The sequence below is a fragment of the Pelobates fuscus genome, chromosome 7 (genome assembly GCF_036172605.1).
Source record: "Pelobates fuscus isolate aPelFus1 chromosome 7, aPelFus1.pri, whole genome shotgun sequence".
Classification (NCBI taxonomy): Eukaryota; Metazoa; Chordata; class Amphibia; order Anura; family Pelobatidae; genus Pelobates; species Pelobates fuscus.
The window spans coordinates 94,895,982-94,921,508 of NC_086323.1; the positions used below are offsets into that span (position 1 = coordinate 94,895,982).

At 39.8% G+C, this 25,527-nt stretch overlaps 1 protein-coding gene across 2 annotated transcripts in view; it reads right to left on the reverse strand.

Annotated features, from left to right (window-relative positions):
- LOC134568007 (solute carrier family 26 member 6-like) overlaps positions 1–25,527 on the reverse strand; it is a 67,214-nt gene that overhangs the window by 14,405 nt on the left and 27,282 nt on the right. Inside the window, exons 4-15 of one of the 2 annotated variants that reach the window (XM_063426224.1) lie at positions 21,642–21,752; positions 20,032–20,198; positions 18,797–18,961; positions 17,947–18,099; positions 16,364–16,446; positions 6,817–6,964; positions 4,291–4,404; positions 4,130–4,207; positions 3,697–3,792; positions 2,637–2,743; positions 2,205–2,274; positions 1,239–1,331 (exon numbers count right to left, since the gene is read on the reverse strand). In XM_063426224.1, the coding sequence (XP_063282294.1) occupies positions 1,239–1,331; positions 2,205–2,274; positions 2,637–2,743; positions 3,697–3,792; positions 4,130–4,207; positions 4,291–4,404; positions 6,817–6,964; positions 16,364–16,446; positions 17,947–18,099; positions 18,797–18,961; positions 20,032–20,198; positions 21,642–21,752 (1,385 nt within the window). Of the gene's footprint in view, positions 1–1,238; positions 1,332–2,204; positions 2,275–2,636; positions 2,744–3,696; positions 3,793–4,129; positions 4,208–4,290; positions 4,405–6,816; positions 6,965–16,363; positions 16,459–17,946; positions 18,100–18,796; positions 18,962–20,031; positions 20,199–21,641; positions 21,753–25,527 lie in introns of both variants that reach the window. The other variant, XM_063426223.1, reaches the window with a different exon arrangement.

The following is a 25,527-nucleotide window of genomic DNA, read 5'->3' on the forward strand; positions in this document are numbered from 1 at the left end:
GCGCATGCGCCCGACGTCTCCATGGAGATGGAGGACGCGGGCAACCAGGAAGTAACCTGAGCGCGCGAACAGAAAGACGTATGCCTCCTGCACCCGCCCAGACGCTCGTTTGGAAGGATGATTAGCCCCCTGCACATCTGAACTGTGAGTTTTTCTGATTACCTTCCTTATTTAAACAATGTCTATTTTTTAAACGTGTGTATTCTGTCCTGATGAAAGTTCCCTAGCGGAACTGAAACGTTGACTGTTGGAATAAAGACTTCATTTTTTATACAAATCCTGGGAGTGCTGATTTTCTCTGGCTATATCTGTTTAGTGCAATCTAGCACCGGGTCTACAACTGAGTAAGTTGGAGTGCAAGGTTTCTTTTTCTTTTTTCTTTTTATATATATATATATATATATATATATATATATATATATATATATATATATATATATACACATACATACATTTGTTAGATGTTTGTTCATAGCACTTGGTAAAGTAGAATTTGCGGACAGATGTAATCTGAGGAAACTAGTTACTTAGTTACATAGCTGAAAAGGAATTTGCGTCCATCAAGTTCAGCCTTACTCACATATGTTTTTGTTGTTGATCCAAAAAACAAGTCTGAAGTGTTTCCAATTTTGCAACAAACTAGAAAAAAAATTCCTTCTTGACCCCAAAATGGCAGTCAGATGTCTCCTTGGATCAAACAGCGAGTATGCTCATGCAAACTTCATTTCCATTACCAGTAGGAAGGGGTGACAAAAAGAATGTAGAAAAGATTTCTAAACTTTTGCCACAATTTGCTTTTTATACCGAACCCCAGTTGTTTGTTGTCTGGATTCCCACATTGGGACTCTCTGTGAGGATATCATGGAGAAATATGTCGGGAAAGATGTGTCCTCATTTTGGTTTCTGCTAATGACCTCTGGGTACAAGATTACATAATATAGACTGCCTAGCACATCATCATACATAGCAGAGTCCTCAGTTATTGCCTACTTGAACAGCTACTTAAATGGAATTACAATTAGGCACATGTGGGTCTATCAGTGTTCTTATCAGCCATAATTCAAGAGCCTGTAGTCCTCAGACATGAAACTGAAAAGCTAATGGACATATAACCAGTATGATTTCATACAGAAAAAAATGGTTTGTGGTTGACATGGAATATTACATCAACATAATTTAATCAGTAGTACAGGTTGTTGTTTTTTTCATATATAATACAATTCTCCTTAATGTTTTACCATCTTTTTGAGAGAATCTGCATATAAATCTGCATTTGCGAAGTAAAGCGTACAAGACGACTGGAATATCTTCACACCTGGGACTTCTTTAACCTTTAACAGAAAGGAGATGTTTGACAATGAATAAAACAGAACAGTTCTGGAAATAGGACCACCTGGCACATCCATATAGGGGAGCACTTGTGGGTGAAGCAAGTTAACCATGACGGTGCCCATGTGAGCACAGGTTCACTTTAGTTTTTTTTTTTCTATTTTATAGGTCTAATGTGTGCTAATTACATTTGTATTTTAGCTATACATGAAAATAATTATACGACAATTTCGAAAAACAACTGAAGTGTCCTCAATTTTCAGGTAAAGTAACACGATTATTTATATAGCACAGATATGCCTCCAACCATTAGATTATAATACATTGATATATCACACAGCATTCTATGTAGCATACCTGTCCAAACATGGACATATAATTGTTGTTAGGCTACATTTTTAAACAATTTATAGGAAATGGCCTTACTATGTTAAATAGACAGAATTAAACTTTATTATGTTTAGGCTGTAGTTCCATTTTAATTTTTCACCTATACTGCTTCTACTGGAGGTCTATGCAATGTATCTATTACTCTTTCTATAGCCCTGTTAGCATTTACTGCTTCCATTAAAAGGCTGTTATCTACTACCCTTTCTTTATCACTATTAGCCTTTACTGCTTCCAATAGAAAGCAGTTTTAAATGCTATCCCTGTTCCACTGTACATTTTTGTGCCTGTATAGCATTTACTCTGTGGGAAAAGGAAATATTGTCCATAATAAAACAAAAACAGAGACTGTGAAGGAGGATGTAAACCAGGTAACAAACCTAGGTTACTAATAAAAGATCATTATTAATAGCGATGTGTATATGTCTAAAATAATTCCCATAACCCCTTAAATTCCAAGTCAATAGCACACTGTTATAACATATCACCTGTTCAAACTGCTTCACGTCTCGGTAGATCTCTGTATTGGAAACCTGTCCGAGGATGGAGTATTGAGGTCTGTTTGGGAGGACAAGACAGATACAGTTTATATGTGAGGCCGATCAAAGTCATAATATAGACCTAATGAGAAATGTCACTAAACATCAAGTATTAGAATTCACTTCACCTGATTGTTTTCAATTTAATAAATGCCTAACTGCAAGGACCAATAGCTTAGCCCTTCATTGTGGAGGTGGAGAATGGAGCCCATACGACCCCAGCAAGCTGTAGTGGTTATGGTGCTTGGAACTTTCTTTAACACAGATATTTCAGGTGGTTTGTATAGTGTGCACACATTTTCATTATTTGTATTTTGTTTGATCAGTTAAATATTAGTGACCATGTAGACAAATTGAAATGTGTGCAGTTCAGTTACTCACAGCTGCGTTCTGGAAATAACAGTTGCAAGCGAAAATGCCACCGAAACCACCAGTCCCATATCCATATTCAGCAACATTGTGGCAACAAATGTTACCAGCCAGACCATCTGCAAAATGTAAAATTGATTGACAAGGGTGAATGGCAGATGTTTGTGAAGCGGTTTTTCAGTCATGCAATGTTTCATACTGGTAGCTGTCTTTATAAAATGAACATGTATCTAGACTCTAAAGAGCTATTTTTAACAACATTATGGGAAACATGTGGGCTCACCTAAATGGTAGTCCCAATGAAAATCATTATTATTCCATCACTCTATCTATATCCCACTTACATATGTTCTTCTTTCATCTATCTTTAATATTATAATTTCCTTGTATGATGGTTTTTGTATTAATCCCTGTGTTTATAGAATTAACTCAAACCATATTCTAGAGGTCAGAACTTGTCCAAGGTATCTTTGCTTGTGGATAAATTAAGATCATGGTGTTTCACCTCTCACGTGCCTTTATTAATCGCTAAAATTGTAAACTTGCTAAAGCAGCGCCTTCTTCACATCTTGTATTTGTCAACATTATTTTGTCCGTCATTTACCATTTTGTATGTCAGTTACTTGTTGTTATAGTTAAAGCTTTAACGTGCTGCATAATATGTTTTTGCTATATAAATACTGTTACTAATACAAATTTAAGTGCCTTATATTCGGAATACTGTAGTACGGAGTCTGATGTGTGAGTCTGAGTATTTTTCATATCTTCTTGAAATAATTTTTTGAAAATTACAAATAAAAAATGCTTCAAACTTAAAACAAGTCAAAACAAGGGGACCTGTCAACTTTTCGGTATCATAGTGCCTTTGTTTTAAATATATGCTGGGTCTCAGGGGTAGAAGCCCTTCAGCATCAGAACAATCAAATGAATATTTTTAAGTATATCAGTGCAGAACAACTTTAAACTTCAGCCATGACAGGTGAGCACGTTACAAGGAAATGCATAATGTAAAGGTGGCCGTGCTTAGTGTTACTATAGCTGCTCATTAGCATCAATTATAACTATATCTTACCAAGTCCACTTTGTTTGCCTTCCACAGCATTGGGATATCAGAAAACTGCATGAAAATACCTTTCAGGTTCACAATGACAACAGCACCTAGTATAGTCTAAGCATGAATCAGAAACAAAATAATTAGAATTAATCTACTTCCTAGTGTCCTACATGTCATCGTATAGGATTTAGTATTTAAATATAAAACATAATGCACTCTATATCTGTAAAATAATTTAGATGAGTTAAAAAGCAGCAAACAGCACACAAATATAAAGATAGGCAGACAGACGTTGCAGATTCTATAGCATAATATATGGATTTCTGTAGTTTATAAATCTAGCACTGTTTGTATTAGTTAAAATATAAAAAACAGGGGTGATGGACTGCCCCGTAGATTTATATTTAAAAAGTTGTATAACGTCAGAATGAGGCAATGAAACTGAACTCACCTTTGGCAGAGATTCAAATAGCTCACCAGCCTTAAGAATGATGATGAGGATCATCAGGGAAGAGACAGCTCCGGAGACCTGAAGACAAGCAGATGTTAGCTGGTCCTTGAGTTGGGCGTTGTGGGCAGGGAATGGAAAAAACCAGGTGAACAGTAATGTACCTGGCTGTTTCCTCCAGTGCTTTCAAGAACCAGGCTCCTGGACATGGCGGTGGCCACACTGAAGCATTGGAAGAAACTTCCTACAGAATGACAGATCCCCATTGCGATCAGCTCCTGAATGGAGAAAAGACACATGCATTGTTAAAAAACACAAAATATGATGTCACATGACTATTATTTTCACATTTGCTCTCCCCTATTTAAACAGTGAAGATCTCTCAGCAGGTAAAACTTTGATAAAGCATCTAGATTGGGGAAATTGCGTTGTATTACCGTATATACTTGAGTATAAGCCAAGTTTTTCAGCACATTTTTTGTCCTGAAAAACTGCCAACTCGGCTTATACTCGAGTCAATAGTCTGTATAATGGCAATTTGCATTGCCATAATACAGACAGGGGCTGTGGGGGCTGTCAGAGCTGTAACTTACCTCTCCTGCAGCTCCTGTCAGCTCTCTCCTCCTCCACGCCGTCCGTTCAGCACCTCGGTCAGCTCCCAGTGTAAATCTCGCGAGAGACTTACAGTGGGAGCTGACAGAAGAGCTGACCGGACGGCGCGGAGGAGGAGAGAGCTGACAGGAGCTGCAGGAGAGGTAAGTTACAGCTCTGACAGCCCCCCTCTCCCCCCCCCACTGAACTGCCAATGCCACTGGACCACCAGGGAAGGAGAGCCCCCCTCCCTGCCATATATCAAGCAGGGAGGGGGGACGAAAAAAAAATATAATAATAAAATAATAATAATTAAATTAAATTAGAAATAATAATATAAAAAAGGCTCTGCAACACACACACACACACACTGCACTCATACACATACACACACTGCACTCATACACATACACACACTGCACTCATACACACACTGCACTCATACACACAAACTGCATTCATACACACACACACTGCACTCATACACACACACTGCACTCATACACACACTGCATTCATACACACGCTGCACTCATACACACACACTGCATTCATACACACACACTGCATTCATACACACACACTGCATTCATACACACGCTGCACTCATACACACGCAGCACTCATACACACTGCATTCATACACACACTGCACTCATACACACACTGCATTCACACACACACACACACTGCACTCATGCACACACTGCACTCATACACACACACTGCACTCATACACACACTGCACTCATACACACACTGCATTCATACACACACGCTGCACTCATACACACACGCTGCACTCGTACGCACACACTGCATTCATTATACACACACTGTAAATAAATATTCAATTAATATATTTTTTTTAGGATCTAATTTTATTTAGAAATTTACCAGTAGCTGCTGCATTTCCCACCCTAGTCTTATACTCGAGTCACTAAGTTTTCCCAGTTTTTGGGGGTAAAATTAGGGGCCTCGGCTTATATTTGGGTCGGCTTATACTCGAGTATATACGGTATTTTACTCTGCTATACATTTGTATAATCTTTGGACCTCCTTTATCTTGTTATTTGGACATCATGCCCCATGATGGGAAGTACATTTACTACTATTTTAGCACTTTTAAAGTACACAGTAAGCACTATATTTTTTATTTGCGTTTTATTTCACATAACAATATGGTGTAGCCTACCACCATATTATTAAAAATCGGGGCATATTCCATGTATCTAAGATAAGTGGGAATAATGCCACTCCACACTATTTACTAGAAGTCTTTAGAAGGCTCCTAAAATGTGAGTGTACGCTTTTTATGTATATCCACCCAGTTTTATCTACAATACTACACTATATTCTCCTCCTTTCCTCGTCTTTTTTCATTGTACATTTCTGTATTTGAGAAATTTGACAAGCCGCCACATCCCTCTCTCTGTATATCACCTATCTACTCTTCCCATTGGTTTCACTGGTTACTATGGTGACGGCCCCACTGTTACCACATTAGATTACTTTTTAAAACACAAAATATTTTCTACATAACCCACATGGTCTCCTACATCAATAGAAATAAATTAGTTTTGCAACAGTGTGGTTAGATTAAACAAATATTTTACAAATCACTGTTTCTGTTGTTGATCTATCAAAGCTAAAACAAAATTTTGAGTGATTTCCAGTTATGATGTAGGAATGGAAAAAAAAAAACATTCTTGACTTCAAACTGGAAATTGAATTTGCCACTGGCATAACAAGCTATGAATAACTTACATAATATTTATTACAGCCCAAATATCCTGCCTAAAAACCCTTATTTTTCTAAAGATATCTACCACTATCATATGACACAAATTCCTTTTGGTTTAAATTCTTATGACCAACAAATGAACAATCAGGATCTTATAACCAAGGTTTTGTCTTTACTGCTGGGTAAAACAGGACATTAACACCTCAATTAAATTGCAAACATATCTTGCAGAAAAACATGATTGATTGGGTAATATGGACAGAAGTTAGAATGATATAGAAGATACTGTAAAATCCTTCACAAGTTGAGGGTGTGGGCTGTTTGTAAGGGATGTAGAGTGTAGAAAGAATCTTACCTGGTTGCTATCTACTGTGTAACCATATTTAACAGCAAACATTTTGGCCAAAGAGATATTAAAGGCATAAACCACAACAGCAAGGGCAAATGCATTGCCAATCATGTCTCCAAACAGGCTGATATTGGGTACAACTGGAGCTTTCATCCTGTAAACAACAAATGGTAAATCTAACATCAGAAAATAATGTCTTTTTAAAAATCTGAAGTTTTAGCTTTTGAAGTTTTAGCTTCCTAAAAAGTTATCTGAAGCAGCAATTTGTAGACAATGACCAATGTGGTGTGGGATTGACAACAAATCCTCGGAGCTAATTAATCGTGATTGAGAAATAGAGATAGATAAAGAGAGAGGAGAGAGAGAGGGCAAGGTTATGCGCCGCTACGCACTGACAATCTAATAATTGTTATAAATACCATGTATATATATGAAATTCTTGTAACTGTATTGCCATGCCATGTATTGTTACCTTACCGAAAAAAAAATAAAAAAAAATAAATTGACAAATTGAAAAAAAAAAAAAGTGTTATCAGGAAATGGTAAAAGGACCCAAGATGAGGCTAGATGCTGGAATAGTATGGGATAGTTTGAAAAAATATATTGCTTCACAGAAACAGGAGTAGATGCCTGTAAAAGCCTTCTAGTGGAAACTGTAAAGATACTCAGTAATATAGAAAATATTTTAGATAGAAAAAAGCTCTGAGCTGAAGCTGTAATTGTATGGGTCAATGTATGCATCCAGATTAGATGGAACTGACATAGACAATGTGAAAGTGTAAATTATAAACAAATATAAAAAGGGAGTGTACTTTGAGGTACAGGGAGAGTTCCTTTTTTCTCGAAAACTACCTCCAAAATGTATTAAAAAAACATGTGATGGGGGGGGGGTGTCCTGGACGCAGACGAGAGCGGTCGCATGTAATAGCTGCTCCAACCCGACTCGGCCAAACAACCTGAGCAATTGCCTACAAAAGTCAGCCGGTATAGATATGTCTCAACCTAAAAAGCAAAAGGGTGACAGAGAGACAGGAGAAGGCAATTTTCTTGCCTCCAAGACGACTGTAAGCAAGACTTTACTGCACAATGAGGCAAGCCAAGATGGCGCCGTGATGGACTCGGACCTGACCCAGGGTCCTACAGAGTCCGACTCTATACTTACCATAGGGCTCCTTCAGAAGATGCTAGACGACATGACCTCCAAACTCACATCCAATTTCCAGACCGTTGTGAGCGACCTGCGGAAAGATCTACAAGATCTGGGCACAAGAACTTCTGCTACCGAAGACAAAATGGTGGAACTTCTGGAGGCCCATAATGATCTAGCGGGTAAAATGGAAGGCCTAATTTCATGGATGGACACTAGTGAATTAGAAGCAGCTGATAGCGAGGACCGGGCTCGCAGAAATAATCTCCGCATCCACGGGATTGCCGAAAAAGTGGGGCTGAATGAATTGCACAACTATATCACTGGCCTACTGAAAACCCTCATCCAGGATGTACCGCATGATCTGTTCCTGATCGATCGATGCCACTGCATCCAAGAGCCCAATTTCCTGGCTGCTGAGATATCACGCAACGTTCTGGTTAGGCTACACTATTGCCATGTAAAAGCAGCCATCCTGAAATCTAACAGAGCAAACAAGACCTTGCCACAACCCTACGAGGGGATCCTCCTGTCCGTGGACATTTCTGCCTTACACTGAGGAAACGGAGGGAGTTTAGAGACGCCACTGAAGGCCTACAGAGACATTGGCTGCCTTATTGCTGGGGGTATCCTGTGAAATTATTGGTGCACGGTGAATGGAAAGATCGCTACGATCACATCACCTGAAGACGGCAAAACTGTACTGTGGAGATGGAACTTAGACCTGCCCGAGCCATCACAACCATCACGGGAATAGACTAGACTCTCACCTAGCTGGACAAAAGCCCAACACCAAGACCGCTAGAGCCCGAGGACAGTCTGTCAGACAACCCAATGTTTTACAGATTGGCCTCCAGCATCCTAAATAGATTTGCCCACAGTACGCTCTGGGTAGGATTTGAGACATACCAGTTGCAGTATTATAATGTTATATCTTTTTTTTATTACCAACATGTCAGGGGATTGGGGGATGGGGATGGGATGCTCCTCTAGACACAGATGGAAATGCGGGAGGGAGGATAGAGTGTTATATATATTTATGATATCTACAAACGTAACACTCCTACAAATGTATTATATATATTACCTCCCATGAAAATATGTAATTTCAATGTTAGAGGTTTAAATGCACCAGTAAAACGACACCTATTGTACAGGGAACTCAAAACACTACTTGCAGGCATGATCTGTCTCCAAAAAACACATTACAGGAAGGATGGCTTTGTCACATCCATGCAAACACACTATCCAGACCAATTTCATGCCACATCACCCACAAAGCGCAAAGGAGCCTCCATTTTGGTCAGTAAAAATGTTGCATTTACCCAACAAGCGCAGGAAATTGACGACTTGGGTAGATATGTCATTATAGTGTACCTTATAAACAACATACAATATACAATTGCTAATGTATACACCCCTAATGTACACCAACCCAACTTCATTCACAAGATATTCAGCAACTAACTGCAATACAAAAGGGAATGATTGTGCTCTGTCGTGACTTAAACCAAACGCTTGACCCTAAACTGGACACAACTCTATCCCCATTTATCAAAAGTTTTCGGGCCTTGAAAAAAGGCTGCCAGCTACTACAAAAACTCCTGCACGTACAACATTATTACGATGCATGGCACATTACACATGCCCAAGAACACTTATACACTCATTACTCCCAGGTACACAACTCATACTCCCGCATAGACAGTGTGACAAACTCCCCGTTTTAAGGAGTTTGCCATGAGTTTTTGGAGGGGCCTGCTTGCCAGCCTCCTGCCCTGCGACTATGGCCCCTGGGGTGTATTGCCATTTAAAAAGTCTATTTGGGTTTATTCGATTTAAAAAAAAGGAACTTTAAATCCAATGGGAAAATGTGCCTCTTCCCCTCCCCCTTTTTCCTTTCCTATTGTTTCTCCAGCAGGGCGTTGTCCCATGGACACTGCCAGACCAGTTAAAACTGGCTGCTTTGTCCCTCCTCAATCTCCCATCAGCCCTTGCTATTTTCTGACCTCACCCTTCCTTGTACTATAGTGCACTTTTAAAATCTGTGGAACTATTTGGGGCATGAAAGACATGCTTGAGGTCGGTCAAAAGAGACAACTTTAACCACATGGCGATCCAACTGTATTCGTGAGATCTGAGCACTGTTCGGACATATTGAGCGCTCAGATCCAAGCTATCTGGGGATATGTTGGACATATAGGTTAAACGTTGTTTTATATGAGTTATGTATTTTTATATGGTTTTTGCAACAGTTTTTGGACCTAGAGATATTTCCTGTACCTGGAGATAATTGGCTTACCACAGCCACCCAAGCCAATTATCTCCAGGATAGAGGAGAAGATAGACCGGCTGCACAGCCTAAATCTGTGGAACTATTTTTGGAATGAAAGCCATGCTTGCGGTTGGTCAAATGTGACTTCCATAAAACCTTTGAACCCCTGCTCTGATCTGGGTGATTTTTGGATATGTTGTTCACCCAGATCAGGGGTGTAAGATTTGTAAAGATATGTTGTTGCTTTCAGGCGTTTCTGAACTTTGGGTAGAACTGGATATTTTCTGTCTGTGGTAATTGACTTAGTCCATTGTGTTTGGTAATTGTATCACAGGCAGAGGGGAGGGTCTGTGTACATTAGCTGGGAGTGTCTAACTGTACAATACTGTGTTGATTGGCTGTTGTGACTTTATGTCCTATGCTCCACAAGGTGGTAACCTTGTGGGGAAAACTGTATATAGGAAATGCCTTTGTGCTCATTAAACCGGTTCTACTTCACCCTCAATTTAGATTCCTGTCTCTTACTGGGGGAAACAGCTACAAGGGATTGCTATGCTCTTCATACTCCCTTAGATAATCACTAAGCTCTTTTAATAGCTTGTTCCTGCTTCACTCTCTGGGGAAAGAGAGGTTCACCCACTGGAACCTGGAGCCTTGTGGTAGGTCCAGGGTGGGTAAGAGATGGCGAGATCCCAACCAAGCTGCGGTGGTTCGCTGTGTCTGCGGTGGTTATGGTCTCTGGTGGACTGCTTGGAGCCCTCAGGAAGCGCTAGGAGCATCCTTCAACTGAGGTACCCAGTCGGGGTGCCAGGTGATCCGTTACAGACGGCTTCTACATACAGGGACCCACACTTTCCAAAATAGTCAGATGTGATATAGGCAACATCACATGGTCGGACAATGCCCCGGTTACACTGGAACTCAAAGATCAATATGATTTCCAACATAGGAGCCCTTGGAGGCTCAATGAGACCTTACTACAGGAAGACACCTTTGTACAGGAAATCCAAACTAAACTCGCCAACTACTTTATGGAAAACATATCACCCGGCACAGTATGGGCAGCCCACAAAGCTGTAATCAGGGGTAGCTTATTAGAAGAGCATCCTTCCTTCGTCAGAAAGTGCGGGAAGCACTACTTCAATGGCAAACTAAGCTGCACACTCTCACGACCCAGAATCAGACGTCACCATCCCAAGACCTAAAACTTAGAATATCACAGCTTAAATAGCTCATACTCCGCCAAGCAAACATACGGGGCATAATCTTAAATGGCTAGAACTCGAGAATTATACACAGGGAAACAAGGCAAGCAAATTACTGGCATCATGCCTTAAAGCCAGGCAAGCAAATCAGAAACTAGCATATGTTCTCTCAAAAACTGAAACAAAGATTATGGTCCCCAAAGAAATTAGTGATGAATTCGCAGGGTATTACGCAGGCCTATACAACCTCAAAAATGATGCAAAGACACACAAGCATAAATACTTATCAACAAAACATTAGCTTACCAACTTTGACCACACAACAAAAATAGGATCTCACAGCGCCTCTCTCAGTTGAGGAGGTGCTGACGGGGATAAAGACCTTACCAAGTGGAAAATCCCCTGGCCCAGATGGATTTGCCAACACATATTACAAAACTTTTACCAAAACATTAGCTCCACACTTAGTGAAATTATTTACAGAGGCCACCACCAACAGATCATTACACAATGAAATCCTTGCAGCACATATTGTGACTTACCGGGCAAACAGACAAAACAACCACAGCACTTTAGACCGATTTCATTACTAAATACTGACACCAAACTCTACGCAAAGATTACGCATTAAGACTTGGCAACATATTGCCACACATCATTCACACAGATCAGGTGGGATTTGTGGTGGGACGCCAGGGATCTGAAAACACTCGTAAGCTATTGAATGTCGTTTACAGCATGAAACATCTTAAGCTGGGAAGGGGACTGCTTCTCTACCTAGACGCAGAGAAGGCTCTACACAAGAGTTCTCAATGCAGGATTTATGTCTCCACCACTCTCCACCACTATCACTCTTATTATATGTAATGGCCTTAGAACCCCTTGCTTCAAAGATCAGGCATAATGCAGCAATACATGGAGTCTGCATAGGGGACCAAGAATACAAGGCAAATCTATTTGCGGATGATGTTCTCCTCACACTGACGCAGCCGCTCATATTTTTACCAAACTTACTCAAGGAAATTGAAGAATATGGGCGTAACTCGTTTAACAAGCTAAATGTGTCCAAAACCCAAGCCATGGGGATAGGGGTCCCAGACGCGACACTCGCTACTCTCCAAGCCAATTTCAATCGAGATTATCTGATTCTATATCTTTCTAGGCCTACATATCACAAGAAGCCCAGACTATATGTTCTAATGCAACTACGAACCATTATACAGGGAAATGGCCAATACTCTCCAACAGTGGGAGGGGAAATATATTTCATGGTTGGGCAGATTAGCCGCGATAAAAATGCTTCTTCTACCCAAACTCCAGTATTTATTCAGTACCTTACAAATTACAGTCCCACAAGCATATTAAAGTACAAACATTGGTGACGCTATTCGTATGGGAGCGCAAAAGGGTGTGAAAATTCCCCTATACATCAGTTGAGAAGGGCGGGGTGAGCCTATCAAATGTTAAACTATACTACAGAGCGGCACTGCTATCTTCAGCTCATTCCAGAATACAACCGCCACAATGGATTGCAATAGAATCCCATTGGGCTCAGGTACAAAACCTGCACCAGATGTTTTGGATACCGTCACATCTAAGACCAGACACACCATCTATGCTTCCCACCATGAAAACTCTGCTTCGGGTATGGGACACGGTAAGGGATTGTCTATGCTCCACTCCACACTGGTCCAAGGCTACACCCATAACAAGCATACATGTAGTGAATAATACCTTTACCGAATATGGTTGGACTCGGGATGTACATACATACACCACCTGTTTCAGGGCGCGAAAATCCAAGCGTTCCCAGACCTACAACATAAATATAGCCTAACATACACATCGATATTCTCATATTTACAGATTAAATCGCAGCTAACCGATTTTTACTGAAATTATACTGGCCGGGTCCCACTAACAACCTTTGAAACGATATGTCTAACCCCAGCTACACCCAAAAAACTCATCTCAACGATATATAAAATATTAAACCATCCTGATACCACAGACTCTGATAAATTTAAAAACCTGTGGCATGCAATTTACCCAAAAGGCATGGCAGGCAGCTTTTAGGGCACATAGGGCACATAAGAGCAGAACACATGTGCACATCCCATCTCAAACAAACAAGCAAAAAATCTACTTTCGATAGCACATGGTGCCAGTACGCTTAGCAAAAATTGACCCTGGCACACCAGTGACATGCTGGAGATGCGGGAGGGAACCCTGCACAATGCATCATGTTTGGTGGGGGTGCGCTCGCCTTTGTCCCTACTGGGAGATGGTCGAGAACACACTTGTTGGAATGCTGAACACACGCCTCACACTGGAACCAGAAATGGCCCTTCTATTCCTGAATCTGAGGGGATTCTCCAGGGATGATAATATCCTGATCGACCACAAACTTATAGCCGCACTCACTCTTTTAGCTAGAGCGTGGAAATCAACAGAGGATCCTTCCAAACATACTCTCTTACACCAAGTGACAGTAAACCTAGATTATGAGAACATAGCCAGAACACAACTCAAGTCTCATCGTATTGTACAAGGTAGCACAACCAAACTTGAAACATACAAAACCACACTACACCAGCCTAACCTAGACAGTTAAGGAGGCAAGACTCATTTGAAAGGAATATCCCACGACAGTGGTCGAGAACCAAGATATTTCACTGTGCAGCATTGTAACCTGATCAACACAATGGACAACAGCCTCCATGAGCTCAACCCTGTACACATAAAGACATAGAACGACTGACATTGACAGATAAAAAGTGAAACCGACGCACTAAAGTCCATCTGTTGGAAGGACCACGGCTACCCACCTACCAAGGACTGATTGTCATGGCAAGGGTGTATAATTTATTATTACACCCTTGGAATATTATCCTTTAATGTAATTTGTGTAGTAAATGGCACAAATTACAGAGATGTTATTGCTGAGGTCAACAGGGGTTACATCTTTTGAAGCTGGGACCCCCACAGAGGTCAGTTGATAGTTGGCTCCCAGACTTTGTGTCGTCTAGTCCTTGGGGAAGAGGGATTATTATTACGCTGCCTGTTTTTTACCTGCTTTTTTCCTGACTACCAGCAGAGATACTGTGATTATACTGCTACTGCGCTACAGTGAGTAATTAGGACTTCTGTATTTTATCCTTTTTGTTTTTATCTGTTGTTGGTGTAAATAACTTGTTTATCATATATTGTTATATGCACTGTGACTATTCTTTGTTCATAATAAACATTCATTTATTAAGTTCTGCCTTTGTCTGGTTAAGAATCACGTTACCTGAAGAGACTAGTTAGTATTTTTGTAATTCCTTAAATATTGTACTAAGTAATATTTGGTGGGTTTTATTGTTGATTTACCTGGGGGACCAAGGCACCCCATTTATAAATTGTCTTGGTGGTGGCAGCGTTAAAATAGTAATAGTTATATTATTATGTTTAAATGTGGGTGGTGTTAAAAAGGGGGATTTTGTCATTATTTCCGGTCTAGTGAAAACAAATAGTGTACTTTAACCCTTTCACCACCACAACTACGTCACGCACACTCTTGGAGTATGGTGCGTTCGTGACACTGATTATGATTGTTATCGGTCTTTTCTTTTGGTTTTAATTGTATATAGTTCTGTAAGACTCAAGGGAGTAGACATGACACGACACAGACAATAACCGGGAGGTAAGGGGGCAGGCAGGTTCTGCCGTGGGCATATTTAGCCCTGGCGGGGTCTGGCCCACCCTCTACACGATCCTATAGCAGGACAGTTGGTGCTTGCACATGTGGATTATGATACTTGGTATGTAATCTAACCAGATATGATATGTAACTGTTTCTGAAGTGACAAAATTGTTAAGCGCCACCCTTGTTACATTGTTTGCAAATGCTACACAAAGAAAATAATGTAAGATGTTTACGGAAGTGTCATTGAAGAATATATAAAACCCCTAAATGTCCTTATTTGACTTTATTCCCCCTCCCTTTCTTTATTTCCCCTCCCTCCACCCCCCCCCCCCCCCCAAAAAAAAATAAAATAAAACAATTAAAATTGTCAGATTGGAAAAAAAAATACATGTGATGGTGCCTACAGATGCTTTGCACCTTATAAGCTCTTCACTGAGCTGGAGTGGTAAGGGGGCATAGAGAGCACTAATACTTATATAGAAAGACTACATGATACATGAAAATGCCTTCCAGTAGATGGAGTGTAAGCTAAAACTGACGTAGTGAGGGTGGTAGGTAACTGGTGTAGCCTTCGAAAGAAAGCAGCAAATGCTAAAAGTTATCAAAAAGTAGATACCTGATGTAGCCCTCTAGTGGAGGCAATAATGATACAGCAAGGTAGGCACTGGGAATGTTTCTCTAGTTAAAGGAATAAAGGCTAACAAGAATCTGTGGGACAAAAGAATGCACAAGTACACTCTCAAGAACTTGGAGTTCTTTTAGTTTTAATAGTTGGTTCATAATGGGCAAACATAATGGTTCTCCTATGCTATCCCTAAGCTAATATTTGTTTCTTAGAACTGTATAGAACATAAGAGGATGCAATGGTTTATTGGAAGATAGAACCTGGGAGGCCCCTGGCAGGAGAGAAATAAGGATAAAAGAGCCACTCCAAACACACACATATATTCACAGCAAGGATGACACAACATTATCTCGGCACCTCAAATACCACCCCATCCAAATCTGTGCACCACACTACAAAATCAGTCCAGAACCGGTTGTTTCAACAACTAGTCCACCACTGTATTTTCAGTAACATTTAAAAAACAAAACACAACTAAATACGTATTATAGAAATACTATGGCTGTTAATAGGCCACTTCTGTGAACTAACTACTGGAATACTGGAGCCAAATGTTATTTAACACATTCCTCCTCACAAAATAGACGTGATTTCGAAAGTTTATAATACTCACCCAACTGGGATATCCCCTACAACTTCCATTCCGAACTTCTCATTGAGATTCACACCATACGATATCCCAGTAGCTACAATTAACTGCAAATAAAGCTGGACATTAGTTGTAGAGTAAACCACCAGGAGCATTTTTTTAAAGTGCCACTAACAGAAAGTGGGGCTATTACCATGGCAATCATAGACATGTCCCTACAGATTTCATTGGTTTCCTTGTGTTAGCACCACACATTTCAGTTTACACTTTTATAAATCCTCCTTCGTTGCCAGCCACTAGACTGACATGTTATATGTGCAAGCAAACATCATTTGTATGTAAAATATGTGGAGTACGTAGTGCATCAATATACATTTTTGTAATTCAATAAAATACAAATACATTAATCAAATTGATAATAATAACATAGTTCTATTTATTATGTAGCAGAATGGCTGCTTTAATTTTTTTCAAACATCAAATTCTATGTGTAACGATCTTCTTGGAGAATGTAAGTGATAAAAATCCCTGCAGCTAAAACTGCTCCATAAATTAGTGGCATCGAAAGAAGAATAGCTCTTCATTGTCATTCGTAATCTGTCCACCTTATGCATATGGCAGCATGGGGGACAATTGCATCTTTGCATAAAACATTACATTGTGGAAGGGAAATTCTGCAAACTTAGCTGGCAATCACGGAGCACAGACTCTGCTTAACCTATAACTGTAATGAATATGTAATGTCTAACAATAACAATCTACACTTCTGTAAAACAAGAACCCTGCAGCTACTTTCCGCAAAAGTGGATCTATAAAAATCAAAGTTACATAGTTACTTGAAGAAAATTGGTGTCTTTCCAAAACCTATTGTTTTAACCTGCCATACCACATATGGCCACTGGGAGTGTATGTGGTGCTTCTTCCATTATCTTATTTTCTGTGGTGGCTTGTGTTCTAATGATGGTGTGATTTTGACTGTCCCTTGAGTTTTTGGGCTTTGTCCAGACAATCCCATGCCCACTCACCCCCTGTTCAAAGGAGGCATCATTACCTGTTCAGCACAAAAATCTATAGATACATGTTTGTAGATAACAACAACAACCTTATACATGTTCTACAGCATCCTATGACACTGTCACCAAATGACAGCCCTAAAAGAGAGTACAATATACAGGCCTGCCTTTCAGAATATCCCCATTCAAAGCCAATAGATTACTTCGGAAATCATGTTAGAGAAGACTAACTGTCTGGGGGATCTATAGCTGAAAGTGGGGCATTTTGTCAAAAAATGCCTCAAAATCGTGACATGATTTGTTGTGCACAACTAATCATTAGACTCAAGATGTTTTTTCTATCACATCCTTTCATAAGTTGTTACCTTAAAATGTGATTTTTATTCAATTTAATTATTGCAACAAACACTGGGGATAGTTAACCCACCTTACCCTATTGACCACCTTCCACTGCTGGCGATACAGTCCTTTGAGTTTCCACCTGAGTTAAATCATGTCCCAGGGCACATGAATTATCAAGCAGGGCAGGAATCACTAGAATTTGACATCATTTTTTATTTATTTTATGATTCAGAGATAAATTCTGCTGCTCACCGTAATCAATTCAATCGGTACGACAAATCGGATCTTCGAATGATATTTCTCATTTAGGATCTTAACAGTGAACAGGACAATCATGGCAATAAGTCCAGTAACGAGAGATCCAATATTTGTTTGTGGAAGTTTGGTGCAGAGAGTCACAAAAGCCTAAGAGAGGAGAAAATATTAACACAGGGAGATAATTTGAGAGGAGTACAACAGTGGCACACCTACCAACATTTAATTTGGCCAAATAGGGTACACCTTTATACATGGGAGTGTGGCTGGAGGCAAGTCACTCTAATTTATAATAATAATAATAATGATAATAATAATAATTCATTATTTCTTGTTTGTAATTTTTTTCATTATCTCTTCAATAGTCAGGGTCAGTAAATACACCATAAAGTGTTGTTATAATTAGTAAAAATCTGTAAAATATAAACAAAATACATGGTAGAATTCTTTGCCATTAGCTTTTTTTTTTTTATTAATATCTGGGTACCCAGAAATTATGATTATAACACCATATCACAAGGAGTTATACAGGCAGTAGTTGATTTAATATTAATCCTTTCTGTACTTTCCTTGTAATCCATTTTAATGACCCTGATGTGTACTGTTCAGAAAAATAGCCATTTTTAGGAAGTATCTGCAAGCCAACACTGGCCTATATTATAGTTTAATACATGACTCTCTACCAACTGTACTAGTCCTACCATCAGAAAGATCCCCACCTCATCTTTCATTGAGCTTCATAATCAATATTTAGACTTACAGAACCTCTACCAATTCAACCTTATCAACTGATGGGGCCATAGTACTGTGACATTTACAATTAAGAAAGAATACAAAATGAACTTACGTAGATCAGAGATAAAGGTTGACTTTTCTGACTTATTTCCACCCCAAAGATACTTTTCAGCTGGGACATTACCACGTGGAAGGCAGCTGCCGTTGTGTATCCTCGAATTAGTGGATCAGAGAGATACATTGAAACAAAACCGAACCGCATGAGCCCCAGAAGAAGCTGTAAAAAACCATAGCGTCACCCTTGATTGGGCTTTATTTGTTTAATATCAGTGTATAATTCTTTAATAATACTGTTACACGCAATACTTTAAGCCCAAAGGATATGCTACATGCCACACCGCTGTACATACATTGGACAGCACCCGGGAAATGTCAATACACCAAAATTAGCTTGAGTAGCGTGATTACCTAACAGTCTATATATGAAAATATACATATATAGACTAACCTGATGCCGGGCACCTGAAGTCTCCTCTGAGAAATACTAGCTTGGGTGCTAAAACACTTGCCAAAATTTGCAGAAAATTTAAAAAATAGAGTACTCGTTGACATGAATTTAAAGCTGATGCGTCTTTATTGAAGCAGACTTAGGGCAAACTAAACATCAATCAACATTTCAGCCCTATATATATATATATATATAAAAAGCAAAAGAGAAAGAACAAAAGGTTTTACCTGTATCTTTCATATTACAATATATTAATAGATTGATGTGTTAGGATTAGATTAGAATTAGGACTAGGTTTAGTGATAGGATTGGTGTTAGGGTTACAACTAGTATTGTTAGAATGAGTGTTACATGTCTCAGAGCTGCCCAGGAATAGTTGGAATTACAATCCCAGGTGGCAGTCATTTTAGCTGCCTTTATTAATTCAGCTTGGGAGAAAAATGAATTAAAAATCAGTTGCACTTGAGAGTATAGTTACTATCAATCTCTGGCAGAACCAGGACATGTATATCTCAGTTCTTCCTAAGATTACAGACCATCATAGTTCATGATGGCAAATAGTTCATATTACCCAATCGTTTAATGGAATTGGGAAAGTCATGTAATACATTGGGCTTTTCAAGTCTGTAGTTGCACAACACAAAGGGATCTGATCGGTAAAGGACTAAAAAAAGTGCTGCCCCTAAGCACAGTTACGGCATAGCAGGACATGACAAGAACATAAAACACATAGAGATGTTAGTGCCTTGTTATAAACAAGCTTTAAATAATTTATTATGTGCAAGTGAGAAAAGGTATCATTGTATTCTCGAAATAACAAATAAACCCCAGATAATTACCTGAAAGATGCCAATTAGAAGAGACAAGGCTGAAGCAGCCTCTACTCGGGCATGATCTCTCGCTTCTGTATCAATTATTGATTCATTGCCCGGTAACATGAATTTCTCATTCGGTGCCAGTGATTCCGTAACAGTTGCAACCATGACAGACATAACTGCAAAGGTTCCTATTTAACAAGAAGAATGTCAAGAAGGGGTGATCCGTACCTAGTGTCTGTATGCTTTCTGTAGTGAAGACTTATCAAAATGTATAATTAGAAATGAAATATTTTCTGTCCTCAGTCACGTAGGAAATTACACTAACATTTTGTTAGGTGTGTTAAATCTATAGTTTCTAATTCAATAACCAGTTTATCTATCAATTCTGTTTTAATTGACCTTTTACAAGATAAAACGACGTTACTTTCAATAACTCTAACTGGAGCAGGTAAAATGTTATTATCTTTATATAATGTATTAATCTAGCCCTTGGCTGACTTTCATTTAAGGGTTTATGCTAAGGGAGTGTGGGGTTAAAGGAGTGTTAGGGTTAGCGGTTACCTGCATTTGAGATGCTGTGGAATGTAATGTCTTATTATCCTCAATCAGACAAAACTGAGAATAATATGACAACCAAAGTCCTGCTAAATCCCACTAAACCCAAAGTATAGAGTATCTTTTAAACAAGTTTAATTGGGTTAGTCATACTAACTGGGAGAGATGTTCTCATTCCTCCCATGCCGTTTATACAATGAGTGAATGGAGGCAATGGGCTACCTTAATGAGTCCCACTGAAACAAATGTGTGCTTTAATAATTAAATAGGTCTAACAACACACTGACTTTGTATTCACTAAATTGTGAATAATTGGTGTGGGTACTGCTTAAAAGGACACTGTAGGCACCCAACCACTTCAGCTAATTGAAGTAGTCTGGGTGCTGTGCCCCTTTTGCACTTAGTGCTTTACATTTACATTGCAGCACTAAGACTGCCCTCAGTGGCTGTCTCTCAGGGGGCGTTTCCTGGATCGAATCAGACCTTTGGTCCGGTATCTGACGCTGGACGTCCTCACACCAAGCATGAGGACATCCAGCATCATTTTTTTTCTCCACAGGAAAGCATTGATTCATGATTCAATGCTTTCCTATGGGAAGGTCTAATGCACGCACGATTTTCCACGTATGCGCATTAGTGTCCACTCGTCGTGGGATGTCAGAAAGTGTGATGTCCCTCGGCGCTGGGATAAGGTAAGTAAATAAAGGGTTTTTATTTCTTCATTACCCCAGGCGGGGTGGGGGGTGCCCGAGATGAGGGAGATAGAGGGAGGTATAGTGCCAGGAATACAGCTTTGTACTCCTGGTACTATAGTATCCATTTAATTTAGAACACAAATCAGCTGACACAGCTGACAATTTTCCCAATTCAGCTATTCTCAACTTATATTTTCAATTGCCAGGTTAATTTCCAAGTTTAATGAACAAACCGCAATTTGCTGTAGAATGTGGTAATTTATGAAAGTTGCACGGATGGAGCAAACTAGCATGCACTGTGTTGAAGCCCGATTACTTTTTACATTTAGTAAATATACAGTACCTCAATTTTCCATCAAACAGTGAGGTTATTTTTCTTACCAATGGAGAGATGCTTGGAAGTCCCAAACAAGGAGTAGATAAAGACAGGGTAAAATGAAGAATAGAGGCCAAAAACAGGAGGGACCCCTGCCAGGAGACCCCAGGCTAGACCTGGAAAGCAAAACACAGTATGGTCACAATTCTGGGAAGATTAAAACTCAATGGGACTGTCACTTCACAAGCTTTTTAAAATTATGTTTACATATTCCTATTTTTAACCAGTAAGTATTTGTGAGATGTAAAAAATGTATATTAAATGTAGAAATCCACACCTCTTTATTCTGTGACTGGGTGCCTCCATCTTAGCTCCCTGTCAGTCATTGTTATAAGCTTTGTACTTTGCAAATGGCAGTCAGCATAGAGAAAGCAGACGTTTCTAGTTCTCCTCCTTAATTGCAATGTTTGCCCCGGTTTTGCCTTGTCTGAACTGGATTACTTTGTAATTTGCTAAATCTTAGACATGTGCAATTTGTTTAGTTCCGATTCAAATTTAATAAGAATTCGGACAAATTCAGCATTTCGGAAGTGTCTGAGTTTTCGAGTTCTTTACAAACCGTAACAAATTCAAATCAAAGGATTGAGAAGGAATCAAAATGAATTATTTTGGATCCATTTGTTTTCATAAGGATTGACAATTAGGGACGTATCTACAAAGTACCTGAAACAGAAAACTTAAGAAAATTTAACTCTTTCACCTGTTTGGTAGATAGCTCCTTAATTTGATATCCTTACATCGTTGGATTGCCATAATTAATGGTACCAAATTAGAGAGTTATGCATGTATGTAGATATATGTGATACACGTACACAGAATGTATATGTTATACACAGGATTAGTGATGTACCGAACTGTCCGCCGGCGAACAGTTCCCGGCGAAATTAGCGTGTTCGCGTTCGCCGCGGCGGGCGGACACATGCGCAGTTCGATCCGCCCCCTATTCGTCATCATTGGGCAAACTTTGACCCTGTGCCTCTCGGTCAGCAGACACATTCCAGCCAATCAGCAGCACTCCCTCCCTTCCACACCCTCCAACCTCCCTCCCAGCATCCATTTTCGATTCATTCGGAAGATGCATGCTTAGTGAGAGGAGGGAAAGTTTAGCTGCTGCTGATTAGATAGGGAAATTGATAGCTAGGGTATTCAGTGTCCACTACAATCCTGAAGGACTCATCTGATCTCTGCTGTAAGGACAGCACCCCAAAAAGCCCTTTTTAGGGCTATAACATCAGGCGGCTTTTTTTTTTTTTTCCTGTGTAATGTAATTGCAGGTGCCTGCCTGCCAGCTTCTGTGTGAGGTTCACATTGGATACTGTGCCTATTTGCCCAGTGCCACCACTCATATCTGTTTTAACAATAGGTTAAGCTTTACATTTAAAATAAATATTTTTTTTTCACTGTAATAGAAGAGCAGTTGCCTGCCTGCCAGCTTCTGTGTGAGGTTGGATGCCTTGCCCATTTGCACAGTCAGTGCCACCACTCATATCTGTTTTAACAATTGGTTAAGCTTTAGATTTAAAATAAATAATTTTTTTTCACTGTAATAGAAGAGCAGTTGCCTGCCTGCCAGCTTCTGTGTGAGGTTGGATGCCTTGCCCATTTGCACAGTCAGTGCCACCACTCATATCTGTTTTAACAATTGGTTAAGCTTTAGATTTAAAATAAATATTTTTTTTCACTGTAATAGAAGAGCAGTTGCCTGCCTGCCAGCTTCTGTGTGAGGTTGGATGCCTTGCCCATTTGCACAGTCAGTGCCACCACTCATATCTGTTTTAACAATTGGTTACGCTTTAGATTTTAAATAAATCATTTTTTTCACTGTAATAGAAGAGCAGTTGCCTGCCTGCCAGCTTCTGTGTGAGGTTGGATGCCTTGCCCATTTGCACAGTCAGTGCCACCACTCATATCTGTTTTAACAATTGGTTAAGCTTTAGATTTTAAATAAATCATTTTTTTCACTGTAATAGAAGAGCAGTTGCCTGCCTGCCAGCTCCTGTGTGAGGTTCACATTGGATACTGTGCCCACTAGCCCAGTGCCACCACTCATATCTGTTTTAACACTTGGTTAAGCTTTAGATTTAAAATAATTTTTTTTTTTCACTGTAATAGAAGAGCAGTTGCCTGCCTGCCAGCTTCTGTGTGAGGTTGGATGCCTTGCCCATTTGCACAGTCAGTGCCACCACTCATATCTGTTTTAACAATTGGTTAAGCTTTAGATTTTAAATAAATCATTTTTTTCACTGTAATAGAAGAGCAGTTGCCTGCCTGCCAGCTTCTGTGTGAGGTTGGATGCCTTGCCCATTTGCACAGTCAGTGCCACCACTCATATCTGTTTTAACAATTGGTTAAGCTTTAGATTTTAAATAAATCATTTTTTTCACTGTAATAGAAGAGCAGTTGCCTGCCTGCCAGCTTCTGTGTGAGGTTCACATTGGATACTGTGCCCACTAGCCCAGTGCCACCACTCATATCTGTTTTAACAATTGGTTAAGCTTTAGATTTAAAATAAATATTTTTTTTTCACTGTAATAGAAGAGCAGTTGCCTGCCTGCCAGCTTCTGTGTCAGGTTGGATGCCTTGCCCATTTGCACAGTCAGTGCCACCACTCATATCTGTTTTAACAATAGCTTAAGCTTTAGATTTTAAAGAAATCATTTTTTTTCACTGTAATAGAAGATCAGTTAGTTGTCTGCAAGCGTCTGGGTGTCAGGCCTACTTCAGCGTGTGCTCTGCAGACCTGTGCCAGCGTGCTTTGACAGTTGCCAATCATATCTGGTGTCTCTTTAGCGTGCTTTTACAAAGAAAAAAGGTTTCCAGTGTAAGCTAATAGCAGACAGTCAGTGTCCTTCAAGCGGCTCTGTCAGGCCTTCCTTCAGCGTGTGCCCTGCACAACCCTGCCAGCGTGCTTTGACAGTTGCCACTCATATCTTGTGTCTCTATAGCGTGCTTTTACAACCAAAATTTTGTTTCCACTGTAATAGAAGAGCAGTTGCCTGCCTGCCAGCTTCTGTGTGAGGTTCACATTGGATACTGTGCCCACTAGCCCAGTGCCACCACTCATATCTGTTTTAACAATTGGTTAAGCTTTAGATTTAAAATAAATATTTTTTTTTCACTGTAATAGAAGAGCAGTTAGTTGTCTGCAAGCGTCTGTGTTTCAGGCCTACTTCAGCGTGTGCTCTGCAGACCTGTGCCAGCGTGCTTTGACAGTTGCCACTCATATCTTGTCTCTCTATAGCGTGCTTTTACAACCAACATTTTGTTTCCACTGTAATAGAAGAGCAGTTGCCTGCCTGCCAGCTTCTGTGTGAGGTTCACATTGGATACTGTGCCCACTAGCCCAGTGCCACCACTCATATCTGTTTTAACAATTGGTTAAGCTTTAGATTTAAAATAAATATTTTTTTTTCACTGTAATAGAAGAGCAGTTAGTTGTCTGCAAGCGTCTGTGTTTCAGGCCTACTTCAGCGTGTGCTCTGCAGACCTGTGCCATTTTGCTTTGACAGTTGCCACTCATATCTTGTGTCTCTATAGCGTGCTTTTACAACCAAAATTTTGTTTCCACTGTAATAGAAGAGCAGTTGCCTGCCAGCTTCTGTGTGAGGTTCACATTGGATACTGTGCCTACTTGCCCAGTGCCACCACTCATATCTGTTTTAACAATTGGTTAAGCTTTACATTTAAAATAAATAATTTGTTTTCACTGTAATAGAAGAGCAGTTGCCTGCCTGCCAGCTTCTGTGTCAGGTTGGATGCCTTGCCCATTTGCACAGTCTGTGCCACCACTCATATCTGTTTTAACAATAGCTTAAGCTTTAGATTTTAAAGAAATCATTTTTTTTCACTGTAATAGAAGATCAGTTAGTTGTCTGCAAGCAAGCGTCTGGG